At 45.2% G+C, this 22828-nt stretch overlaps 2 protein-coding genes across 3 annotated transcripts in view; both read right to left on the minus strand.

The window, feature by feature from the left end:
• The window catches only part of kifc3 (kinesin family member C3), a 41928-nt gene extending 34389 nt beyond the window's left edge, over positions 1-7539 (minus strand). Inside the window, exon 1 of the mRNA XM_063480757.2 lies at positions 7308-7539. The gene's annotated coding sequence lies outside the window, so the exon portion shown is untranslated. The remainder of the gene's footprint in view (positions 1-7307) is intronic.
• A 4305-nt stretch (positions 7540-11844) lies between these two features.
• The window catches only part of cngb1a (cyclic nucleotide gated channel subunit beta 1a), a 38516-nt gene continuing 27532 nt past the window's right edge, over positions 11845-22828 (minus strand). For both annotated transcript variants that reach the window (XM_063480678.1, XM_063480670.1), the window contains 14 exons: positions 22357-22587; positions 21030-21238; positions 20888-20938; positions 19818-19904; positions 19674-19738; positions 18124-18246; positions 17339-17480; positions 17085-17244; positions 16890-16987; positions 16709-16792; positions 16487-16605; positions 15996-16142; positions 14861-15053; positions 11845-13596 (listed from right to left, as the gene is read on the minus strand). In XM_063480678.1, the coding sequence (XP_063336748.1) occupies positions 13330-13596; positions 14861-15053; positions 15996-16142; positions 16487-16605; positions 16709-16792; positions 16890-16987; positions 17085-17244; positions 17339-17480; positions 18124-18246; positions 19674-19738; positions 19818-19904; positions 20888-20938; positions 21030-21238; positions 22357-22587 (1976 nt within the window). In that variant the 3' untranslated portion in view covers positions 11845-13329. The remainder of the gene's footprint in view (positions 13597-14860; positions 15054-15995; positions 16143-16486; positions 16606-16708; positions 16793-16889; positions 16988-17084; positions 17245-17338; positions 17481-18123; positions 18247-19673; positions 19739-19817; positions 19905-20887; positions 20939-21029; positions 21239-22356; positions 22588-22828) is intronic.

Genomic DNA, 22828 nt, shown 5'->3' on the forward strand with positions numbered 1-22828 from the left:
CCGCCATCACAGCTCTGTCATTAAGCAGTGGGAGGATCTGAATGCTGAGCAGTTACATATCGTCTCAAATTAACCTTAGACGTGTGCAGGACGCTCAGCTTTGCTCCTTTTTAAATCTTCTTAAAGCTTTAAAGCAACAAAAGCAGGACCAAAGCGACTTTAAACACGACGTACAGGTTGGTCTGCAGCGGCGGTGATCACGACCGTAAGAGGGGTTAACCCCGAAGTTACCGGGATGAGCCTCGGTCAGGATGGAGACCCGGAGCTGGTAACGGTTCTGTTGTTGTCACAGAGCGCGTGCGCTCTCATTTATGATTTATTCATGTGTCAGGAACAAAAACAGCACATCAGACACGTTTCAGTAAAACCAGAGAAACCAGCACATGAACTGCACTTGTAGGTCGATTTCTACTCATGTAGTCCTGACTTCCTGTCTCCCTCCACCCTCTGTCTTCATCCCACCTTTTTGCTCTTTTCACCACTGCAGCAGCACTTACAGGGGGGAGGGGGGCGGCTGGGCTTGGTGGTTTACGCCCTCTTCTGCTCTGAGCTATTTCAGGAGGAAATTACAGAGAGATCAGCCGGGTGGAAACACACAGAGTCTGAGTAACAGAGCCGTGACATCAACCAGCTGAAAAAAAGGAAAACAGGAGAGGGAAGGAAAGAGCTGACAGAGAAGGAAACAACTCAGCAACAAGGAGGAGGAGGAGGAGTTTCTCCTCAGCTCCAAACCTCAGACTAAACTCCATGTTTCCTGCTTCAAACACTTCAACCCTCAGAGACGCAGAGCAGCAGGTTTTTATGACAGTAAAGGACGTCGGGGTGATTTTTGTCCTGCAGTAACTTCAGCACATTTTAATAAAGCTTCACCTTCACTCTGAACATTTTCAGACTGTCTTTGGTTTGTTCTTGTCACAATCTCATCTTCATCATCAGTGTGATGGATCCATCAGTCTGTGTCGAAGAGGAGCACAGAGCAGTGTTGGTGTCCCAGATGTTTCATTTGTTTTCTGATGAACTTGATAAAGTGCATTCTGGGTAAGCTGGAGGCTCTTATCAGCATGTGAGACAGCTGTCAGCTCGGCGCACGCGCGAGGTCTCCTGATTAAACGCCAGGATCGTCCTCCAGCTGAGAATCTGTCTGTATTTTAACTCTCCTGAACGCTGCTGCACACGCTCTGCAGAACGACATGGACGGATCAGGCTGATCAAACACATTTTATTTGACACAGAGTCCCCAGTTTGTGTTCATGCACAAACACTCATGCTGCTTGAACTGATTCTGGTATGTAAACAGCGGTGGGGGGGGGGGGGGGGGGGGGGGGTGCTGCCCTGTCAGAGCGTCTAAAAGTTTCAACAGTTCACTGAACAACTGTTTCTGGATTAGAACTTGTTTTTAACAATGACTTAATCTCAGTCACGTTTTCTTCTCCAGAGGACAAAAATCAAACAGCACAAAAATGTTAAGCTCACCACAGACCCTCCTCTCAGTCCTCTCACACGGGCAGAACAACTGAACTACTTAATATGAAACAATTAATCCAACAGCCCACGTCCTCACAAAGAGACGAGACTTTGGAACGATGTTCAGACTCGCGGCACAAACGGTTCGTAACAGAATCACAGCTGAAACGACAGCCGGCAGCTCTCGCCTCTGTGAGACTCGTCAGGCCTGCGTTTGACACTCAGCAGCGAGCTTTCTGATTTCTGAGGATGGATGAAGGTAGGCCAGGAACAGGACCAGGATACGTGGCGTCGGCTACTTTCTCACCGGAGCCCCTATTCCTGATTTTCATTTTGATTATCAGATGAAGATAAAGCCGGATATAACAGGCTAGAAGTCATTCAAGACAGGCAGGAGCATGCAGACCCACGACAGAGGGGTTTCTGTTATTTTGGCCATCCCTTTTAGGCTAAATAAGAGAAACAGCTCTGAGACCACTTTAACTAGGGCTGGGTTTTAAAAAAAAAAAAATCTATTTTAGCTTGAATGACGCGATATCAATAAATTAAATCCTGAATCGATTCTTAAATATAAATGTATTTTGCCAGAAACGCCAGAATCTCAGTTTGAGCTCACAGAACTATTTCAACAGCTGCCAAACAGCTAAAACAGTGAATGAGAGCAGAAAGATGTAAACACAGAGCGTGGATCGTTCACCCGACGGCACAAATTAGAAATCTGTGACGATGCCCAGCACTATCTTTAACTGATCTAAAGCGATCGTTTCTTACTGCATCGCTTCTGTGATGGTTTCATCTCATCAGGCCTGAAACTTTTAGCTGGAGTATTTAAGCTGCCGTTAAAAAACGAAAACTACTCAAATCTCCCACAAACCACCCGCTGCGCTTTAAAGTCCAAACACCAGCAAAACAAATCGTCACACTTAAACAAAAAAAAAAAAAAGAAAGCCATGTCTGTGAAAACATCTGGATCAAATATCACTGTTAAACTAGTGTGTGTGTGTGTGTGTGTGTGTGTGTGTGTGTGTGTTTCCTGTCATTGTTTTCAGTCAATAAATCCGTGCTGGGTTCAGCAGCTCTGCAGGGCCAACATGAAGCCACTCGCTTTCTGTTTTATTGGAATCCCACTGAGCAGGAAATGAAGTCCCCAGACCCAATCACACATACAGCAGAGATGCCCCGAGGCATTATGGGAGATCTGACTCAGCTGCTCCGCCTGCTGGACTCAGCCCGGCTACAGCCGTCTGGTTTTAATCACACGCGTTACATAACACAGTCACATCTGTATACACATCTTTGCGAGGACTGCCGCTGACATAATTCTCAGGCCTCGTGGCTAATCTCCTTAGGGGGACCCGTCATCCAAAAACACCCAGAAACCAAAAGTCCTGCAGAGTGAAGCCATGACTTCATTTACTGAACGAGACGTTAGCAACATTTTCAACTGCGAATAACAAACAAATACAAACTCAAAGATTGAAAGAAAGCACAAATATAAATGTCTTTCAGATTCTCAGTTTTTCAAAATAAATTGTTTAAACTTTGCAGTATAAAAGCTCAAGTTGCTGAATCTGACAGTGTGTACTTTGCAAACCACCAGTAGGAGAGTGGCTCTGGCTCAGGATGTCAAACAGATCATTGACCAATCAGAAGGCTGGTGGATGATCCCTCCAGTCTGCATGTTGAAGCATTCACAGGCAAACAGAAGGACCAGTCAAAGCAAATTGAGGACCTTATTCCTAAACGAGGGGCTGCCTCTGTAGCACGGACGTGGTTTGATTATGAAACGTCTGACACGGACCAGAAAACTGTACTCTGTAAATTACACCGCAACCTTCAACCACCGACGCAAGAATCCCGTGAAAGAGTTTGTAGAGAGTTTACGGATGAACACTCGACTCCAGGTACACGACGCCCAGCTGAAAACACTTCACACAAGTCGAGTTGCCCGAGATCCACGGAATTTACCGAAAATGTAAAATTTGTGCGATATACATCGTTATCGGGATAAGAAGTGTTTATATCGGGATATGAGATTTTGGTCATATCGCAGAGCAAGATACCTCAATGCATACATCAGAGTGATGGAGTCACATAGAGTTAGAAATGACAAGAAAAAACAAAACAAAAAAACAACTACTACTAAAGTTTTGAATCTGGGCTCTGTCTTGCCCAACAAACAGTCCTCAAAATGTCTCAAATTTATTCAAGACCCCAGTAAGACACACAAACAAGAGCACTCACACACTCCCCCTCTCATGCTGGGTTCAGTCTCTCAGTGTGAAGTCAAGATGACATAATAACCATCATCATCGTCATCATCATACTTGAAAAGACGTTACACGTTAAGCACCACACCCTCCCTGCAGGCCCGCGGGCGTCTCACAGCAGCGTCACGTCTGACGAGTAAATCGAGTCCATGAACAAGTCAAACGGCAGTAAATTAAATGTCCTCACACAACAGAAAAGCTCGTGCTGCCTTCACAACTCCTCTGTGATCTCCGGCGTCAGAAATCAGATTTAGAATCAAACCGAAGCAGTGACGGCAGAAACCAACTGAAAGAGACCAAACAGGAACAAACGTGAGCTTTCATTTAAGTCGTCTTCCTGATAAAGCAGATGTGCTAACAGCTGCTGAGACGAGGCGTTCGCTGGGATCCGGTTTAACTGAGCATCACACTAGCTCTGACTCCAGCTGTTCAGCTTTACAGAAACCAGCTTCAGCCGCTCGGCTCATTAAAGGTTAACCGGCTGTTTGCTGAGTTCAGAGTCTGAAGTGTAAAATCACTGCTGACCTGCCAACATGTTCACTGATACATCTGCAGCTCCCGCCTTTATCCCGCTACCCCAAAAAGACTACGTCTGACCACCTCCTCTGTGCCCTCAGTGATGAGTTTTGACACCTCTGTGTATATCAATAAAGTTGTGGTTTGATGACCATTAGAATAGTTTCCAGGTTTTTTGACGGGTGGCTGCACGGGCAGAGCTCACCGTCACCAACTTCTGATGCACGCCCAATCATTTCGTCCTATAAGCAGCCTGAAATATGAAAGACACCACAGAGTTCAGAAAAGAGCTTCTAGTAGAACTTCTAGTAGACTTTCAAGGGGTAAAGAGTTCATATAACCACAAGCTGTGAGACCGGGAGAGTTCAGGTTGAAAACATAGTAACAAAGTAAAACATAAAAACAGATTTAAGAAGGAAAATGAAGAGCTCCTTTTTTTTTTGGCTCTGACGGGCACTGTTAAAGGATCCATGCAGAGACGGTCGCTCTGAAACGTGGAAGTTAGGCTGATGCAGGAAGTCGGCGTAAACACGTGAGCCTGCAGAGGCCGTCCTGGGAACAGTGCAGTAAACAAGGTGTAACTCCCTGTTACCTGGAAGCTACAAAACCCAACAAAGCTTTGTGGTCACTCTTGTCTGAATTGTGGCAGCACAGTGACGCAGCACACCTGGTGAAGCTTTCACAATCTACCTTTTGTAGGCCACGCTTCGGTCGTAGCCGGCTGGATAAAAGCGGTGCTGTGTGTACGCCGCAGACTAAAAACGCGTCACGTCAGACGTGACGGGGAATCGAACACAAAGAACAGAAAAACACAGTTTTCTGAAGAACGCATGCTGAAAGTTGCCCGATAACAAAACAGTTTTATTTTTGTTCCTTTTCCTGCTTTTATGTGAAATATTTGGGGCTGTTGGTGAAATTAAAAGAGACCGGTCAGAGTCAGGCTCCTGTGGTGACACTGTGTGGGTTTCCTGCTTCTCCTGCTCTCATGTTAAAGGACATTTTCTCAGTTATCACAGGAGAAACCGGCTAAGCTCCAGAGAGAGAAAGAGGCTCCAAACTCTGGAAACCTGGAAGTTTAAGGGTTAAAGAAGGAGTCTGTCCACGTCAGTGAAGTGTGATGAGGCTTCTTCGGAGAGGAGACTGTATTTATAGAAAGTTTTGTGCTGCGGCGGTCAGCGTGTGCAGACACACCCTGCAGGCCGACCTCCTCCTCCATCACTGCTGCAGGAACAGGAAGCGTCTGACTCCAGAGGAAAAACTTCAGCAGCTTCTCGTGCAGCTCGCTTCAGGCCTCACATGCTCGCCATCTGCTCGCTCAGTCGCCGTTACACACACACACACACACACACACACACACACACACACACACACACTTTCCTTTTTTCTTCCTCTCAGCTGAAAAGTTTCCAACATCTTTCCTGAGCCCAGCTCTCGGCCAGCAGCGAATGTTTGACTTCAAGTTTAAACAGTTTATTCAGCTGAAAGAAACCCGCAAAAGACCAGGCAGCAAGACCAACATGCTGCAGCAACTCCTGCAACCAATGCAACCACGGCATCCAAAGCAACAACAGCAACGACCACAGAGTGGTAACAGTCAGCTGACTCGGCGTTTACAGGTGCTCAGATGTGAAAACGTGACACCTTTATTGGTTCTGCTTTCTAAGATTTAACTGTGAACATCAATGATGAAGATCCAGAACATTTTTCATTGATGCGTCTCAGCAAAAACAATAATCGATCATTTTTAACAGAAGTCAGAAGACTCATGCTCTCCAGAAATAAATGTAAATAGATCACCAACCCACCCCAGGCGGACCTGATGGTCCTAAACGTGAGGTTGTAGGCCTACTGTTCTCCTCAGAAGTTCTTTAAACGCGTCACTATATTTAAAATTAATTAAAGATGGATGTTGTTGTTCTGACTTATGACCATTTTGCTCGTTCTTGCTCCAGTTATTGATGGATATCAGATAAAAGAAGGCAAATTTATTCCCTCCATCTGTAAACTGGCTTAAATGTGACTGTTTCTCCTGCTGCTGTTTAAATGCTACTTTCAGTAAATAAACTCCTCGCTGTTCCTCCTCCGCTCTGCAGAGCTGCTGCTCAAGGACACGAAACCACAGCAACGATAAACCGAACCAAATATTCATTTTTATTTTTCTGCTCCGATTATCGTTTAGATCAAGTTTGAAAATAAGTTTAAGATCTTTGAAGCAGAAAATCCAGATATTTGTTCTCCTGCATCTCTCCCTCTTCAGCGTTTGTACACTCAGACTAAACCTGCGATCTGCTCGCTGATCAAAGCTAACAGCAGCGGCAGACGATTAATCGATTAATCGATGAGTCGATGAGGTGGACACCGTCTGTGTCGTTTGCTCGAGCATGCATCTGCTGCCACTCTGAGAACAAACTCTAAAAACAAACCGGACGTGAAGCACAAGTTTTCTGTGATGTGGACAAAGTGTCCGAGAACACGTGCGTGCAAATATTTCACTTTTCTGACTTTTTACTGAAACTCCGATGAGCTGAAAACTTGTTTTCCCAGCAGTAAAGCAGAAATCTGCTGCTTTCTGCTCCTGTGAGGTAAAGAAGCTGCGGCTGAGAGAAACTTGGTCATCTGTTGTTTGTGTCAGCTGATGGTGAAGCTGAGCTCTGAGGACTTTCAGTAAATGATCAGCGGGATTGCGTAAACGCAGATTTCGGACCTCTGTGCTGCAGGTCAAACTGAACCCCTTCCATCGATCAGGGCATGAACTGATGGAGCGGTATTGACAGCCGGCGGGCCTGTCGTCATCATCACCATGGAAACAAACACGTGGAGAGCCGGCCAGGTGAGGCCGCGGGGCTTTTGTCCGCGTAAAAACCGCTGAGAAAGAAAAGAGCTTTGAAGCGGTGGAAGCTGCTGGACGGCCGCATGAAAAGAGGCAGAGAGCCGCGGGGAGGCGGGCCGAGCTGGGCCAGACCCGGGTCATGTGAAGGACAGCACCCAGAACCCAGACTCTGAACAGCTGACAGCCCGACGGAAGGAAAAGTTTAGAGGAAGCAGACTTCTCCTTACCTCCCGGTCCCGAGCAGCGCCTCCTCTCCCTCCTTCTCCTCCTCCTCCTCCTCTTCTCCCGCTCCTTCCTCGCAGTGAAGTCCTCTGCAGACTCGGGCAGACTCTCCAGCAACCAGACGCGGATTCAAAGTGAAACCTGCGGATCTCCGAGGCCCCGAATCCGTGTGCGCCTCCTGCCCTGCGCCGCTGGAAACTCCGGACTGCCTGCTTGACGCTGCTGCCTTCACGGACTGTGGGATATGCGGTGACTCTGTGGTTGTGTGTGTCCGAGCGCGCATGGGCGGAGTGGAAAAAAATGGCACTTTTATAGACGGAGGGCGGGTCTGACTGTGAGACTGTCAGTGAAAAACATCAGGCTAAGATCTGGCACACACACGTCACCAGCTCAGATTAGCTCTTTAAAATTTAGATTTTTCTTTATTTCATGATTATTCTTTTTTGGCCTCTCAGCTGAGGTTCGTTATCACACTGTGAGGGTGATGATTGACACAGCTGAGAGGTTTTCTAAAACATCAGCATGACCTGCACATGTGTCAGTATGTATCACTGCAAAGAGTCAAATAGGTGACATTATGTCAGTAATATGACTGATACAGATATCTTTACAGACAGTACAAAGTGGCCAGTGTGCATCGGTGTCACGTTAACCCGCTACAGCTGAAACTATTTACATAACAGAAGCTCTCATCTTGGTGTTTTGGGGCAAATGTGACATATTTTTACATAAAACCTGCAAAGAGAGCGCGAGACATGTTTTCACTTCTTCAGACTTGATTGTGAGATAAAACCACAACAATAAGACTTCAGACTTTATATAAATGCATCCATTTATGCGCTATTTGCAGATGCAGGTGAGTGGCACATTAAGGGAAGCATGAAGAAAGGAAGAAAATACAGGTGTTTCCACACAGGTGTGGGGGTGTGACTTAATCTGGACTTTGGACCTCTTTTGCAGTAGAACAGTGCCACCCTCCTGAATGCATCACTGTAATTGTACACACCAGCACAATGTTTGGACACACCTTCTCATTGAATGGTTTTTCTTTATTTTTACTTCTCTCTAAAATGTAAACACAAACTGAAAAAAATGATAACTAACTCTAAATATGTTTTAGATTTTAGTTTCCTGTAAGTAGCCGCCCTTTGCTTTGTTGGCAGCGCCGCAAACCCTCGGCCTTCTCTCGGTGAGCTTCATGATGTCGTCACCTGAAATGGTTTCGCTTCACAGGTGTGCCTGTCAGGGTTCATTTGTGGAATTTCTTAATCTGGTTGGGACCATGAGTTGTGTTGTGCAGAAGTCAGGTTGGTTCACAGCTCACAGCCCTATTTGACAACTGTTACAATTCATATTATGGCAAGAACCAATCAGCTAAGTAAAGAGAAACGACAGTCCATCATTACTTTAAGAACTGAAGGTCAGTCAGTCTGGAAAATTGCTAAAACTTTGAATGTGTTCCCAAAAACCATCAAGCACTACAAGGAAACTGGTTCACATGAGGACCGCCCCAGGAAGGGAAGACCAGGAGTCACCTCTGCTGCTGAGGATAAATATAATTTAATATATAATTCTAAATGCAAAAAAGGAACACTTTCTAAATTTGACTTAACTTGTTCACTTGAAAAAAAAAGTGTGTGTGAGACAGTGATCTTCATCCTTCATCTTGGTGAAGGAAACAGATTTAAAGATTTAGGATTCTCGTTTAAATCGGGGTTTTCCTTCCCACTGTCGCCAACTGCTTGCTCATAGGAGGATGTTTGCGTTTGGGGCTTTTCTCTGTATTATTGTAGCATCTTAACCTTACAATATAAAGCACCTTGAGGTGATTGTTGTTGTGATTTGATGATGTGTAAATAAAATCGAACTGAACTGGCACTATGTTACCCATTAAAACAAAGATGCAGGAACCTGCCCTGCAACGGTGCGCTGCATCGTGCTGCTCCTCTGGCTCAGTGCTGCCATGGGGTTTATGAGGAGGCCAGGTTTACCTTCATGCAGAAATCCCCAAATCAGTATGAAGGAGAACAGGAGAACGTTCATTCTGAATATCTGGATGTGTCACTTCCTGTTCATGCAAGTAAACGGAAAGGACCTGAGGTCACGCAGAGCTTCATCTTTAAGCCTCGGAGAAAGAAACGCATCGTGTGTGCGCACTGAAACATGCAGCTGGTCCTCAGACCTTGTTTCAGGTGAGCGCACAGTTATCCATGAGGCAGAGCGAGCAGCAAACTGACCCACGTGTTCTCTTGATCCAGCAGCAGTTTATCTAACAGCCCGAACGGGCACAGGGAGAAGATGCAAACAGCAGTGTGACGCCTCCTCCTCAATATTCTGTTTTATCAGACTAACCTTTAAAATGTTGTCAGCGGCTGTAAAAATCTTTCAGCTCAGTGGAGAAGCATCTGTCAGCAGGCACATCTGTTGCTGAGCTGCAGGTTTCAAGATTCACAGGAAAACTGATGAACACATGAAAATGCTCTCCAATGCACCTCCCACCAGTTTCATCCAGTAACTGGAAGCCTCCCAGTCTGTTCTGCTGCTGCTGCATTTCATTTTACTGGTGGTGGAAGTTTCATCATATCCCACAGACGTCTGTGTGGCTTCAGACTTTTTGGTGATTTTCCACTTCAGGCTTCGTGGAAAAAGATGGCGACGTGGAGGCTGGAAGCCTGTGGGTCTGTTATAGGGCTGAGTCTCAAACGCTGCAGCCAATCAGAACGTGCGAGGATGACCCGCAGGTCTCTGCTGTGAGAAAAATTCCATATTCTCTGAGGTTATGAAACCATTACTCAGTCAGAGCTGAACATGTGAAGCGCATGTGTTTGGGCTGAGAGTCATTTCCACTTCCTGTCATCATCTCCTCACTGATATCCATCAGGAAGCTTCAAAAATCACTTAGAAATAGTTGCAGCGATCCAGCAAGAAGTCTGAAATCTAAAATTGTCTTCTGTCTAAAGAAGCCAAAGACCTGCACACAACACCCACGTTTAAAGGAAGCTTTTTATGTTTTTATTGTTCTTGAATTATTGTTCACTTTGGTTTGAGGACGCTTCTAGAGCGGGTTTGTTTGTTTCACTTTAATTTTTGAGTTTCAGCTTCTTCACGTTTGATCAAACTAACAGAAACTAAAACTGACATGTTAGATTTTGGTAAATGGCCTAAACCCCCAAATACCTTCCTGTTTTCTAAAACAACAGTTTGCATCCATACAGTGTTTATAAGAGACACACAGCCTCTGAGTGACGACCTAGACCTGCATTGTTTGCAACAGCCAGCAGGGGGAGACGCCACTGGCTGTAAAAACTAATCTGACTGTGCAGAAGTTCAATTGTTTTATTTATTTAGCTCCAAATCACAGCAGCAGTCGCCTCAAGGTGCTTAAATGTAAGGTGAGGTAAAGATCCTACAATAACACAGAGAAAACCTCAACAATCACACGACCCCTCTATGAGCAAGCACATGGCGACAGTGGGAAGCAAAAACTCCCCTTTAGCAGGAAGAAACCTCTTGGTAATCATCTGTGTGCTCAGGAGTGAGAGGAGGACGTCTATGAGACACTGCTCACCTCAGCTCAGTGAACACTTACCTGATGACTTTGGTCTCAGTGCCTTCAGGTCTTCGTGATAATACAGGTACAAGGCGAGGGTGACGTCAGAAAGGCCGTCCAGCGTAAACCTAGCCTTGTTGCACAGTAGCGTCCTATCACGGTACCACAGTGGAACGCACCGAGCTGCTGAGAGCCACTCACTCTTTCTTAAATGTTTGTAGAAGCTATCTGCATTTCTACACCTGTGGCCATGGAAGTGATGGAACACATCCGGATGGTTGAGTGACAGAGTGAGAGCTTTAAAGGACCTACACTTGGAAGCAAAGTCCATGCTGATATTAAGCAGTCAGACTTGGTGTCACGAGGTTCATTTCCAGTCTTTGTAATGACCATTTTCAGAGGAATGCTTTTGTTTGCTTAAACCTCTTAATCCCAATCTATGAATCATTCAAGCATAAAAAGGCTCCTAACTGAAGGGATGAATCGGTGTTGTGTCGACACGTAACAGACAAGTTAGCAAAGAACCTGTTTGAGCTTCGGGCTCTTTGTTACGAGCCGCCTGCCACAGAAACACATCACTGATGGCTGAGTCTATGAAAAATACTGAAGATAACAGATTCTGATCTACCGTGGAACATCATCTGGGAAGCCTCTGATTGGCAGCAGCTTCATTTTCAGCATAACAATGCAGCAAAAGTACACCTGGTCTATCAGTCATGGGTCGGCCGCCCCAGAGTCGGACCTCAGCGTTACTGAAGCAGTGTGGGATCATCCTGACAGAGAACAGAACGAAAGGCAGAAACATCCAAAGAAGAGCTTTGAACATCCTTCAAGAAGCCCTGAGAATAAAAGTGCTTCACCAAATATTCACTTTCAAGCTCACTGGAGTCGCCCAAACTCTTAATGTGTCTTTATTTCCATGTGTGTTTGCATGTTTCCCTACAAAATATGAAGAAATGAAATGTGCAGCAATCTTAGCTGAAACACAGACGCTCCTTATAATCATTTTATTTACAAACTGGTTTTTAATTCTTACAGTGACGTCGTTGCTTCAGTAGAAATACAATAAAACCTGAAATCTGAGCCAAAGCAGCAGTGTCACGTTTCTTCTTCTACTCTCGGTAATCAGCAGTAATCACGAAGCTTCCTGTGCTGCATTGTTTCTGTTTTCCCGCCTTTTTCTCGGCTCGGGCCGACAGTTTCCTCCACTTCCTGAAGCTTTTCCTGTCCTGTATAAACACTGCAGCATCTCTGTGGGCAGGAACTTCTACCCCCCGGCTCTTTACTTTATCAGAAAGCTCAGCAGCGCCCTCTAGCAGCTACAGCTAAAATAACTGTAGGCTTTATTGTATTAAAGCTTGCCTCATGATTTCATTTTTTAATTGCTTATTTTAGATTTTTTATGTGCGGTTTTTGTTATGAACAGAAGCTTGTTTCAGTACATTTTTGACATCCATAAATTCAAAATTTCAGGTTCAGTATCCCCAAATTTTGTCTTACTTAGTCAAACTTTTTGGTCAAATTTTGGTTCATAAATGGCAAAAAATGTTTTTTTCTATGATAGAAACAAGCTTCCAGAGTTCAAACAGTGAACCATTTGTTCTAACTATGATATTTTTACTGTGTTATAGGAAAAGCAACATGTTCAGACATTAAAATACATGCTGCACTTTTGTGCGTGCTGATGAAGACCTCATGACCTCAGAGGTCCAAACTGACCCGCTAACCCTGAACCGTCATCCTGGTGACCCTGAATGACCTGGAAGCTGCCGGCTAAAATCATTGGATGTCCTCAGAGCTCAGCTGATGTCAGACGGCGTTATCGAGCAGCTCTCGGTGGAAAATCAATCAGCGGCTATCAGATCTCTCACACGCCACAAATACATGTTCAGTCTGTTTTTACATGAAGAAGACGCAGCTCACGCCTTTCTTCTTCTTCTTCCGGCTGCTCCCTGTAGTTCCCAACACATGCCTCTAAAATCAGCTGAGGGAGGGCCCCAGAAAGTCAGTGGTTAAGAAGCTGCAGGACAGAAACCGGGGATTCTGGGAAAATGAGTTTCTTTAATCATTTCTGTTACAGACACACTCCTCGACCTTGTTTGCGTGGTGAAACAGCGCCCCTCTGGGTTCTAATGGCTGGTACATGTAAGTCAGTTCGTGTGGCCAAAGACGGTACTGCAGCCAGACAGTAACCTCCGTCAGATCAAAGTTCTCTGAAACTCTGAGACCTGAAAAAAACCCGAATTAAGGTGGGAGGAAGGAAGAAAAGAAGGAAGTATTCTTTCCGTCCTTGGTTTATCTCCTGCTTCCTTTCCTTTACATCATTCTTCTCCTTCCTTCCTGTCATGTGACAGTTTAGATGAAAATGTGTTTTGCTGTGACAATAAAATCCACCACAGAAGAAGAAGCATGTCCTACACCTGAGAGTGTCCTGTTTCCTCCTTGGAGCAAGTGGAGGGCAGCAGCTTCCTGTCAGCTCACTCCTTTGACGGCTCCTCTTCCTTCTCCTTCGTCTCCTCCTTCTCCTCTGCCTCCTCCTCCTCCTCCCCCTCTCTCTCTCCTGCCTTCATCTCCACGGTGAGAAGCTCCTCCCCTTTGTGCCGCGGCGTCATCCTGATGACGACCGAGCTGTCGGCTGTCTCTGCCACCGTTTCCTCTCCGTCTTCCGGAGCTGGACTCAGGGGTACCGGAGACCGGCGGTGCATTGGAGAAGGGGGCGGGATCGGAGAAATGGAGGGAGGAGCCTGAAGAACAAAGAAGGAAAGGACAGGAAGAAAAATGGAGGACAAAATGACTTTCCTTTTCTGCTGGTCTCTAAGGGCGTCTCCAAAACACACGGGAAAAATCCAAATCCCGAAAAACCCACAATTTATTTTTGATCCCTTTTATCTTCCTTTCCATCTTTCCTTTACAGTCTTTCTTTTTACTTCATTCATGCTTTTCTTTATTCCTTCTTTCCTTTCCAACTTCCATTCTCCTGTCCTTCCACCCTTCCATCTTTTTTTTCTTCCTACCCACTCTTCTTTTCTTCTTTTTACCTTCCATCCTTCCTCACTTTCTTCCTTCCTAACTGCTCCTTCCTCCTTTCCTGTATTTCCTCTTTCCTTCTTTCCTTCACAAACATCCTTCCTTCCTCTATTCCTTCCTCCCTTCTTTCCTTGCTTTCTTTTCTTTCCACCTTTATCTCTTCACTTCTTTCTTCTTTCCTTTCTTCCTTGCACTGTTACTTCCTTCCTCACCTCCTCCTTGCTTTCTTCCATCATTTCTTCTTTTTTTCTTAACTTCCTTATCTCCCCCCACTCTTCCTTCCTTCCCTCTTGTGCTCTCTCCCAGGTGCTTTGCTCCTCTACAGCACTCCATGGCTAACATTAACTAACATGAGCTAACATTAGCTAACGTTAGCTACCTCTACCTAAGAAATGGAGTCTGCTAATTTGAGAAAACTCTATGTGGGCACAAAAATAAAAGCTGATCCAGGTTCTGAGAGGATTTAACGTTATCAAGTAAGTTAAGGCAGTTTTAGTGATTGAGGTGAATGTTTCCTGAAAACAAATGAGCAAATTAGCTTTTATATGAACATTTCTATCAAGGGATGATGTTCTAAATCTGTTTCTTACCAATCAGCACGCATTAGGACATGAATCGTTTCATTTCAGTTTTGACACATTACTGATATTCCTAATATGGCAGTGGAGGCAGTAGCCCCTCCCACCTGCTGATTAAACCTTCTGTCCATGAAGAAGACCCAATCAGAATAAAGCTGGTTTAAAGGGGAGGAGTTAAACAGCTCATTTCAGACAGAGGATAACGTGAGGGCCTCCACAACAGCGCAGCATCAGATGAAGGTGGCTTATTATAAACTGTGAATCAATCAAAGCTGCTCTGGTGGAGTCACTGAATAAAGCACTGAAAAGAACCTTTCAGTCTCCTCACTTTATTTTTTATCTATCTATCCTTTTCCTTCCTTCCCTGCAGCTGCACAGAGGTCATGTGGTGATGCTGGCCTACCTGTGCTTCTCCTGCCTCAGACGGTCTGTATGCTTTCTTCAGCTTGGCGAAGGTTCCCTCAATGCCTGCCTGCTCCGTCACCTTCAGGGCGGCCTTGAACATTTCTGGCGTGTCCGGTCGCGGCGGGATGACTGTCTTTGCACCTTTAGACTCTTCCTTCTCCTCCGGCTTCTTGTCCTTCGTCAGCATCTTCCTGCACAAAGACAAACACAGGGCGGCAGTCCAGACAAGCTCAGAATCTGAAAACCTCGATCCTATATCTCCAAATCTCCACAATCCGACCTCCAGCAGCTCCGGCGGCTGCCGCGGCTTCGGCCGGTCTGCTTCAGCGCTGTGGCCTGACTGAGCAGATAAAGGAAGGTGGATCACCTCAATGAGCTGACCCGATTCTCAAACACAAACTAGAGCGAGCGCTGTGAGCTGATTAGAGGCGAGTCTAATCCTGTCCTGGACAGAGAGATCAGACAAACGAGAGGACGACGAGCTGAGGAAGCAGCAGAAACAATCAGCCTCCTATTAACTGATGGTTGTTATTAGCAAGTGGGGCTGCTTTACTGACATCCTGGATCCGCCTCCAGCCGCATGGTGACCAGAGTCCGGCTGGTTAAAGTACAAATCTGTGCTCAGGTATTCATCTGTAAACTGCGGTAACATAAGTGTGTCGCTACAGACTCTGCAAGGTCATGAATGCAGTGAATCAGTGTTTATTAATAATAGTGTTCCTACTGTGACAGGACAACAGGACCTAACCCTTCCAGCTCAGTGTGAGAGTCTTTACTGCTGTTTATAAAACGGAGCTGGTGGGACGCAAACACCAACCTCGTTGTCTCTCCACCCGACGGCCGTGGTTTGGACAACGTGTTGCAGGTTAGCAGGTTCTGTAATAGTGCTCCACCTTAACTTCCCAATAAACCCTGAAAATATGCTTTAAAAAATGCCAAGAAGGTTTCTTGGGGTTACAATGGCAGCCATAAACCAGAAGGTTCTAGCTGGGGGTCTTCGCCGCTGCGAGAGTAAAGATGCTGACTCAAAGATGAGCTGGTTGTGTTTAAATGTCGTAATTCGGTGTGAAAGGACTCGGATCCAGATTTAAATAATTAAACTGCGTTCTGCTCTAACCGGGTCTCGGTCTTACTTGGCCTTCTTGCGCAGCAGTTTTTCGGACTCGGGGTAATGCACCAGGATCTCTGCCAGGTCCTTCTTATCCAGAATAAACAAATTGGCAAATCCGTGGGCCTTCACGTTGGCTGTGCGCCGGTTTCCTCCGCCTCCCGCCAGCAGACTGACCAATCAGAGACCACAGAGAGTTTTTTCAAAACATCCTTTATTATGATTATTGCTCATGAAAAACTAAACTACTGACATGATTTCACTTTTTTGAAACATTTAACACCCTGTTGGGTAAATTTAATTCTCCCTCTGTGGTATGAAAGTTATTTTTGTATTTTTATCATTTTAACTTTAATTTTAACAAAACATAATCACAGTATGATGATATATCTATAATATATTTCAGTCTGGCGTGCTGCCCACGCTCACATCCTGAGAACGATTGAGCATCTTTATTTGCAGCCGCCACGTGTAGGTTTTTAATTGTTTAACAGGATGACGGGAAGCAGCTCTGACCTGATCTCTCCAAACACCGAGCCGGCTCTGATGGTGACGAACACCGTCTGCAGGTCGGGACCGCCCACCACCTGAACCTCGCCCTGCTTGATGATGTACATCTCCCTGCCGATCTCCCCCTGAAACACACACACACACACACACACACACACACACACACACACTGTCTGTGTCACCATCAGCTCAGTAACATCTCCGCCGGCTCGACAGGTGCGTTCTTACCTTTTTACAAACAAAGTCTCCGGGCAGGTACACGACAGACTTGAGCCTCGTTAGCATGTCAAACACCATCTGCCTGTCACAGCCCTGAGACACACACACACACACAAATTTATGCATTCATGTGTATAAAAAATGTTTTTTATGTAAACAGTAAATTTATTTTTTATTTGCCGTGTCTGACCTGAAACAGGGCGACTTTACTGACGATGGCGTAGTTAACGTCCACGGCGATGTCCAACCTCATCTTAGTGGGAAGCTGGATCAGAAGCTCTTGCTCATCTGCACACGGGACACCACAATGCTCAGTGTTACTTTGAACTCAACACGAGGTGTTCAGGGACCAGGTCTCAGACAGCTTCTCTCAGACATTTCTTACCCAGCATGCCCTGGCTCTTCCAGGTGTAGTCGTACCAGGTCTTGATGCGGTTCTGGACCTCGCGAGGGATGTTGTAGGAGGTCATGTACTTAACCGTGCTGTCCATACAGGCACGGTAGTAGTTCTCCCCAGCAGTCGCTGCTCCAACTACATCCCTCATCTGACACATTGCACCAAAAACCAAAGGGGGCGGAACCACGTTAGGTCATGGATGGCCAAAAAGAAGCAGAGCTGTAAACGGTGGTTTTACCGACCTGACCGATCATGATGGAGAAAGCAAAGACGCCAACAAAGTAATTAATGAGCTGGAAGCAGATTTCAAAGACAGTGGTTGGGTCGGGCAGTCCTCCAATGGTGATCAGCGTCTTCACGGCGAAGTAGTAACAGCGGATGTACCTGCAGGAATGAAAACAGTCCATCGATTCATGAAGAGCTTCAGCTTTAGTTTAGCGGAAATGCAGTTTTAAGATATTCTAACCTGATTTGAAGGCGTCACCTAGAACATTTTAAAATTCAAACTTCTACTGGGTTTTGTTTCCTTCAAGGATTTCAGCAAAATGCAACATAAAGCTGACGAATCTGTGATAGCTGACATTTAATTATATGGGTAAATTCAATCAATAACCCAGCCACAGCTGTGAGGCCAAACTAACCATCACCTGTGGATCAGAGACACAGTGTAACACATTTACATCAGAAACTGTCATTTCCTGTCAATTACAGAGTGAATAAAAGGTTTTGTTACAACAAGTCGGTGACCCTGATGTTAGCAGACCTGTCCACTGATGTCTGAGCTACAACTAAAACCAAATCAGATACAGTCGAAATGAAGCACGATCACACTGCTGCAGTTTTACAGATGACGTAACTGCCATACGGTCTCTTAATTTTGCCCTGTTGAAGAGCAAACAGTTATGGCTCTTCTATATTCAGGTTTCCTGTTTCTTCCTCATTCTGACATCCAGAAACAGACAGAATCAATCTCACATTGTTAACATTGAACCCTTCTTATTGCAAAAATATAAATCTGAATTCTTACGCGTTGCCTTTTCCGTTGTAGACCCACTTGGTGGATCCCAGTCCTTCATAATCGGAGCCCCAGTAGAAGAGGCAGGCGTTGATGTGCAGGGAGTACAGCAGGTACATTGAGGTTCGGATCACCCTGACATACAGCGACAGAAACAAAAATCACATCAAAAATTCAAGAACAGCAACAAGAAAGATCTACTGAAATAAATTATTATTTAACCTGGGCGTTCCTCAAGGATCCAATCTGGGGCCACTACAAATGCATTTAGGCTTTTTGCAGATGGTACACCGTTTTTGTTGCTCTGGGTAAAACTTTTTTGGCCTTTTTTTTGTGCCTAAATGACAAAACTTTCTCCCATCAGAATAAAACTAAAATGACGATCATCCTTATCAGCTGAAAAAACTGCACCATGTCCCTGAACCTACTTCTGTCCCTGCTACTGGAAACTTTCATAATTTATTATTCTTTCTAAAGTAAAAGGATAAAATAGGTTTTCTGGATGTGTATTTCATATTTTTATGCTGTTAAATGTAATATTTTACCATTTTTATGTTGCTGTTTTCATATTTTCTATTATCTCTGAGGCAAATATTTCTTGAAGAAGTGCAGGGCAGTGTCAAAAAAACATTTTTCCTGATCGGAGAAAAGAAGTTCAAGGAGGTTTGTGACATTAACTCGTCACTTGTCATTTTGAATGTGTGAAGCTGTGTGAAGGTTCATATAGATCTAGAGACAAGACACTGGTAATGAATATAGAATGTGTTTCTCTGACTGGTTTGTGAATACTTCCTGGTGTTTCCTGGTTATTGCTCACAGTAGGACTGCATGTGTCTGATTGTACACATCAATAGATACACTTGGCATTATGGGCTTAGAGGCAAACATTCTCCATTTCTTGCACTTTTTCAAGTTTCACTGCAGCTAAGTATTCAGTTAGTGAGTGTTTGCAGAGAATTTAGAGTCTTCCATCAAATAACAGACGACCACAGCAATCCTATGGATGGTTTTGGTGCATCGCACTCTTTGGGACCGATGACATCCAGCAACAGCCAGCAACCACTCACCAGCCAGTCAGGGAATATGCTTTCGGTAACGACCACAGGCTGCTGAATGGACTGCAAGCCTGTGTAACTGAGACCTAAACGACTGATAAACCTGCTGAAGGTAAACGGGACAAACTACACCCTCAGCAATGAAGTGAAACACTTCCAGGGTGACCATCGTGCCTGTTACGTGGAGAAATTGAGGGCTTATGTTTACTTACTGCCTCCGGGTTTGTTTGATGCTGTGATGACGATTTCATTATGTCATCAACAACGCCTCAAATTACACGGGACAAGATCTGAAGACCTACAAATTTTGGGTGCGTCTCGGTATTTTGTGCCAGGATGGGTTCAATATCAAACACGGGAACAGGAACAGGTGGACACCGGTCACTGCTGAGGTCTTTAAAACATTTTCTTTACATTTTCACCTTCACACCTCCAACCTGAACAGTGATCCTGAGTGATGTTATGTCCAGGACAAACAGTGGAGAGTGAGGCTGGAGACCTTCTCACCTGTAGATGTACGCTTTCTTCATCACAGATTCCATTCTGTCGTTGAACTCAGAGAAAACCATGTACTGAGAGAGGAAAACAGAGGTCAGCTGTTCATCCTGACCACACAGATCAGCTGTGAACGAAGCAGAAAAACCTTCTGACCTTCAGCAGGCGAGGGAACCTCAGCAGAGAGTTGACTCCAGTGAAATAGTAAAATACCTCCAAAGGAAACAGGCTGATGATGTCCATCTGCAAAGCACACAGCAAACACTCACCGGGGGAAAACCAAAGGGTTAAAGCCATCCTAGAGATCTGAATCCAACGAGCTCAGAGGACCTGAATATAAAGCACGGAGACAGCTGAGGCTGTGCTGAGTTTAAAAAACTGTGTGCACAATGTAAAGACGCAAAAATATCAAAGATGCAGACTCGTTTGTTTTGTTAGGATTCATGAATCTATAGGATTATAACATCTTTTTTTCCAGCAGCATACACATATTTTAACATCCACATTATGACCATTACCAGATACATCAGCCACCACTAAAGGCCACATTTTATAAACCGGTTTATATTTATACATCTTATAAACCCACCGGTCCTGTTTTTAAGACTTGTCCATTGGCATCTTTGAAGCCAGACCTCATAAATGTGCTTTATCACTTTTTCCCCTGTAATGTGACCATGATTCACAAAATAAAGATCAAGTTTAATGTACTAATACTTAAAACTAGAGACTGAGACTATAAACTGTGTTTACTGAGGTCAGACTTCAGGTGAGCAGCAGGCTCATTTTCTCAGAGATTTCTTTACATTCGCCCCCTGCTGGACATTAGAAAGAATGCAGGCTTCCACAGAGAGTTATGATTTTTATATACAACAGCAGATCCTAAACTTCAGATGAATGCAGCAGTTTTAGAAATATGAAAATCTTTTCTATCCCAGCCGAAGCTTTAGTGACAGCTGTGTTTCTTTATTATTATTTTTAATCTCATCATTTTAGTTTTTCCTGCTATTTGAAAAAAAGAGAGTTCAGGGTTGAGAAAAGGTCACAAAGGGAGAATTGTTATTTTAAGTGATTTGATTTGTTTTTTTAAAAAAAAGGGAATATTAAAATTAAAACTAAATTAGAACATTATTTTTTTTTAATTATTTATTGTATTTTCTAACTTCCTGTGGCCCGCTTGCAGTACCTTCACCATCCACCAGGTGGCCCTGGCCCAAAGTTCTCACCTTAAATCTCTCTGTGGTCATGTAGTGCTCCCTCATGTCCTTCTTGTTGCACTGTAGAAAAGAAGTTCCAAATCAAAGATGTTGTTTGTGAAAGTTTATGAGCTAAAATCAAAGTTTTATTTGTCGTTTCATTTCTGCTGACCACGATGTCTCCTCCGCGGACGAACTGCAACCTGGGCTGGAAGATGAGGATATCAATGATGTAGATGAGGTCGCAGGTGTAGTCGGCCAGCAGCCACAGGTGGATGTTTTCAGGGGTTTGGTAAGGAAACGCCCAGCGGACGGGGATCAGCCATACGTTCCAGTTCCACGCCGCCACCACGAAGAACAGCCAGATGACGTAGATCAGGTCTATGGGGCAGAAATCCACAGTCAAACGTCTCTCTGACGTCAAGAACCCATAAAAAAACCCTGGTAGCAGAGAGCTGACTATCATTTAACTTCACTGCAGCGCCACCTGTTTGTGGTGACCTGAACTTCAGATAACCAAGAACCTGATCCTTGTGTAGTGCACTGTAAATTCGTCCCCCCAGGTGACAGTCTGACCCGGGGGGATGACCTCACCTGACGTGTCGTGTTTCATCTCAAACCAGCTCAGAAACTTTTTGGCCACCAGCGTGACCTTTGCTCACCAGATTTCACTTCCTCTGACTTCCTCCACGTCCCAAAAATAAGAATCAAGTTCAATCAAGTTTCGATCCAACCTCAAAACCTTATGGTCAGTGCGTCAAGTGTGACATCATCACATCCCTGTGACCCCTGATACGGGCACTTATGGTGTTCTGGACTCTCTGCACCTTCTGAGAGGTGTCTCCTCCACAGGATACAGGAGAGACTGCACGGCTTATGTTTTACACTTTGCTCCAGGAGGTGCCCTGATGCTGCTGCAGCATCACCCTCTCACTCGTCTGGGACCCTCTGAGCTCCTCACTGATCTATCTCTGATGTTAAAGACCGAGCTGCACCTGCTGGGCCAGAGTTTGAAGATCCAGAGGTGCACGACAAGCTGAAAGGACACCAAAGCAAGGTGCGCACTGCTGTCAACGGGGAAACAATCTACTTCTTCGTCTCTTGGCTCCTCCCTTTAGGGGTCACCACACCAGCTCTGTAACACCAACCCCCTGCAGTCCTCCTTCACTACATCCATGAACCTCCACTGTCTTCATCCTCCACCCTCCCTCCTCTGCACATGTCCAAACCATCTGAGCCTCTCTGAGCTGTCCCTCTGATGGACGCTCGCTCCCAATAAACATCTGAACATCTTCAGCTCGGCCTCCCGTGTTTGTGTCAGTGCCAACGAATCACAGCAGGTCTCACTGCCATCCTGTAAACCTTCCCTTTCACGCTTGCTTCTCTGCTTCTGTCACAAATTACCCCAGAAACTCATCTCCACCCAACTCCAGAAGCTGAAGCAGTGGGTGAATATGGCTGTCCTGAAAAGTGCGGTGATGGAGAACTCGATTTCTCACCGGTGAACGGGTCGATGCTCGAGGGGAAGCGGAACTCCAGGATGGCTTGGAGCCAGCCAGGCATCGGGGGAAGTTTGGGCAGATTGGGAATTTTGACCTCATATCCCAGAAGCTCAAATTTAAACTCCTTCTCCTCCTCCTTTTCTTCTTCTTCTCCTCCTGCTGCTGCGTCTTTCTTCTCCTCTCCCGGGGGAGGCGGGGGAGGAGGGGGAGGCGGAGCTTTGCTTGGAGCTGTAGGGATCAGAGAGGAAGCGCGAGAACGTCATTTTGATGGTTTTACACTGATGCAGCTGAAAATCATTCAGTATTTAATCCAACGTGTTTAATCTCATCATTTACTCAAACCCTTCATGCACGAATATTGTTAAACTCATATAATCACTGATCAAACCACTGCAGCGGCGTTTTGATGCAGGATTTGGTTCTATCTTATCAAAGCTTCTGACTCGACCTGACTCGTGACACCGGTTTC

This window comes from Pelmatolapia mariae, linkage group LG1 (assembly GCF_036321145.2).
Source record: "Pelmatolapia mariae isolate MD_Pm_ZW linkage group LG1, Pm_UMD_F_2, whole genome shotgun sequence".
NCBI lineage: Eukaryota > Metazoa > Chordata > Actinopteri > Cichliformes > Cichlidae > Pelmatolapia > Pelmatolapia mariae.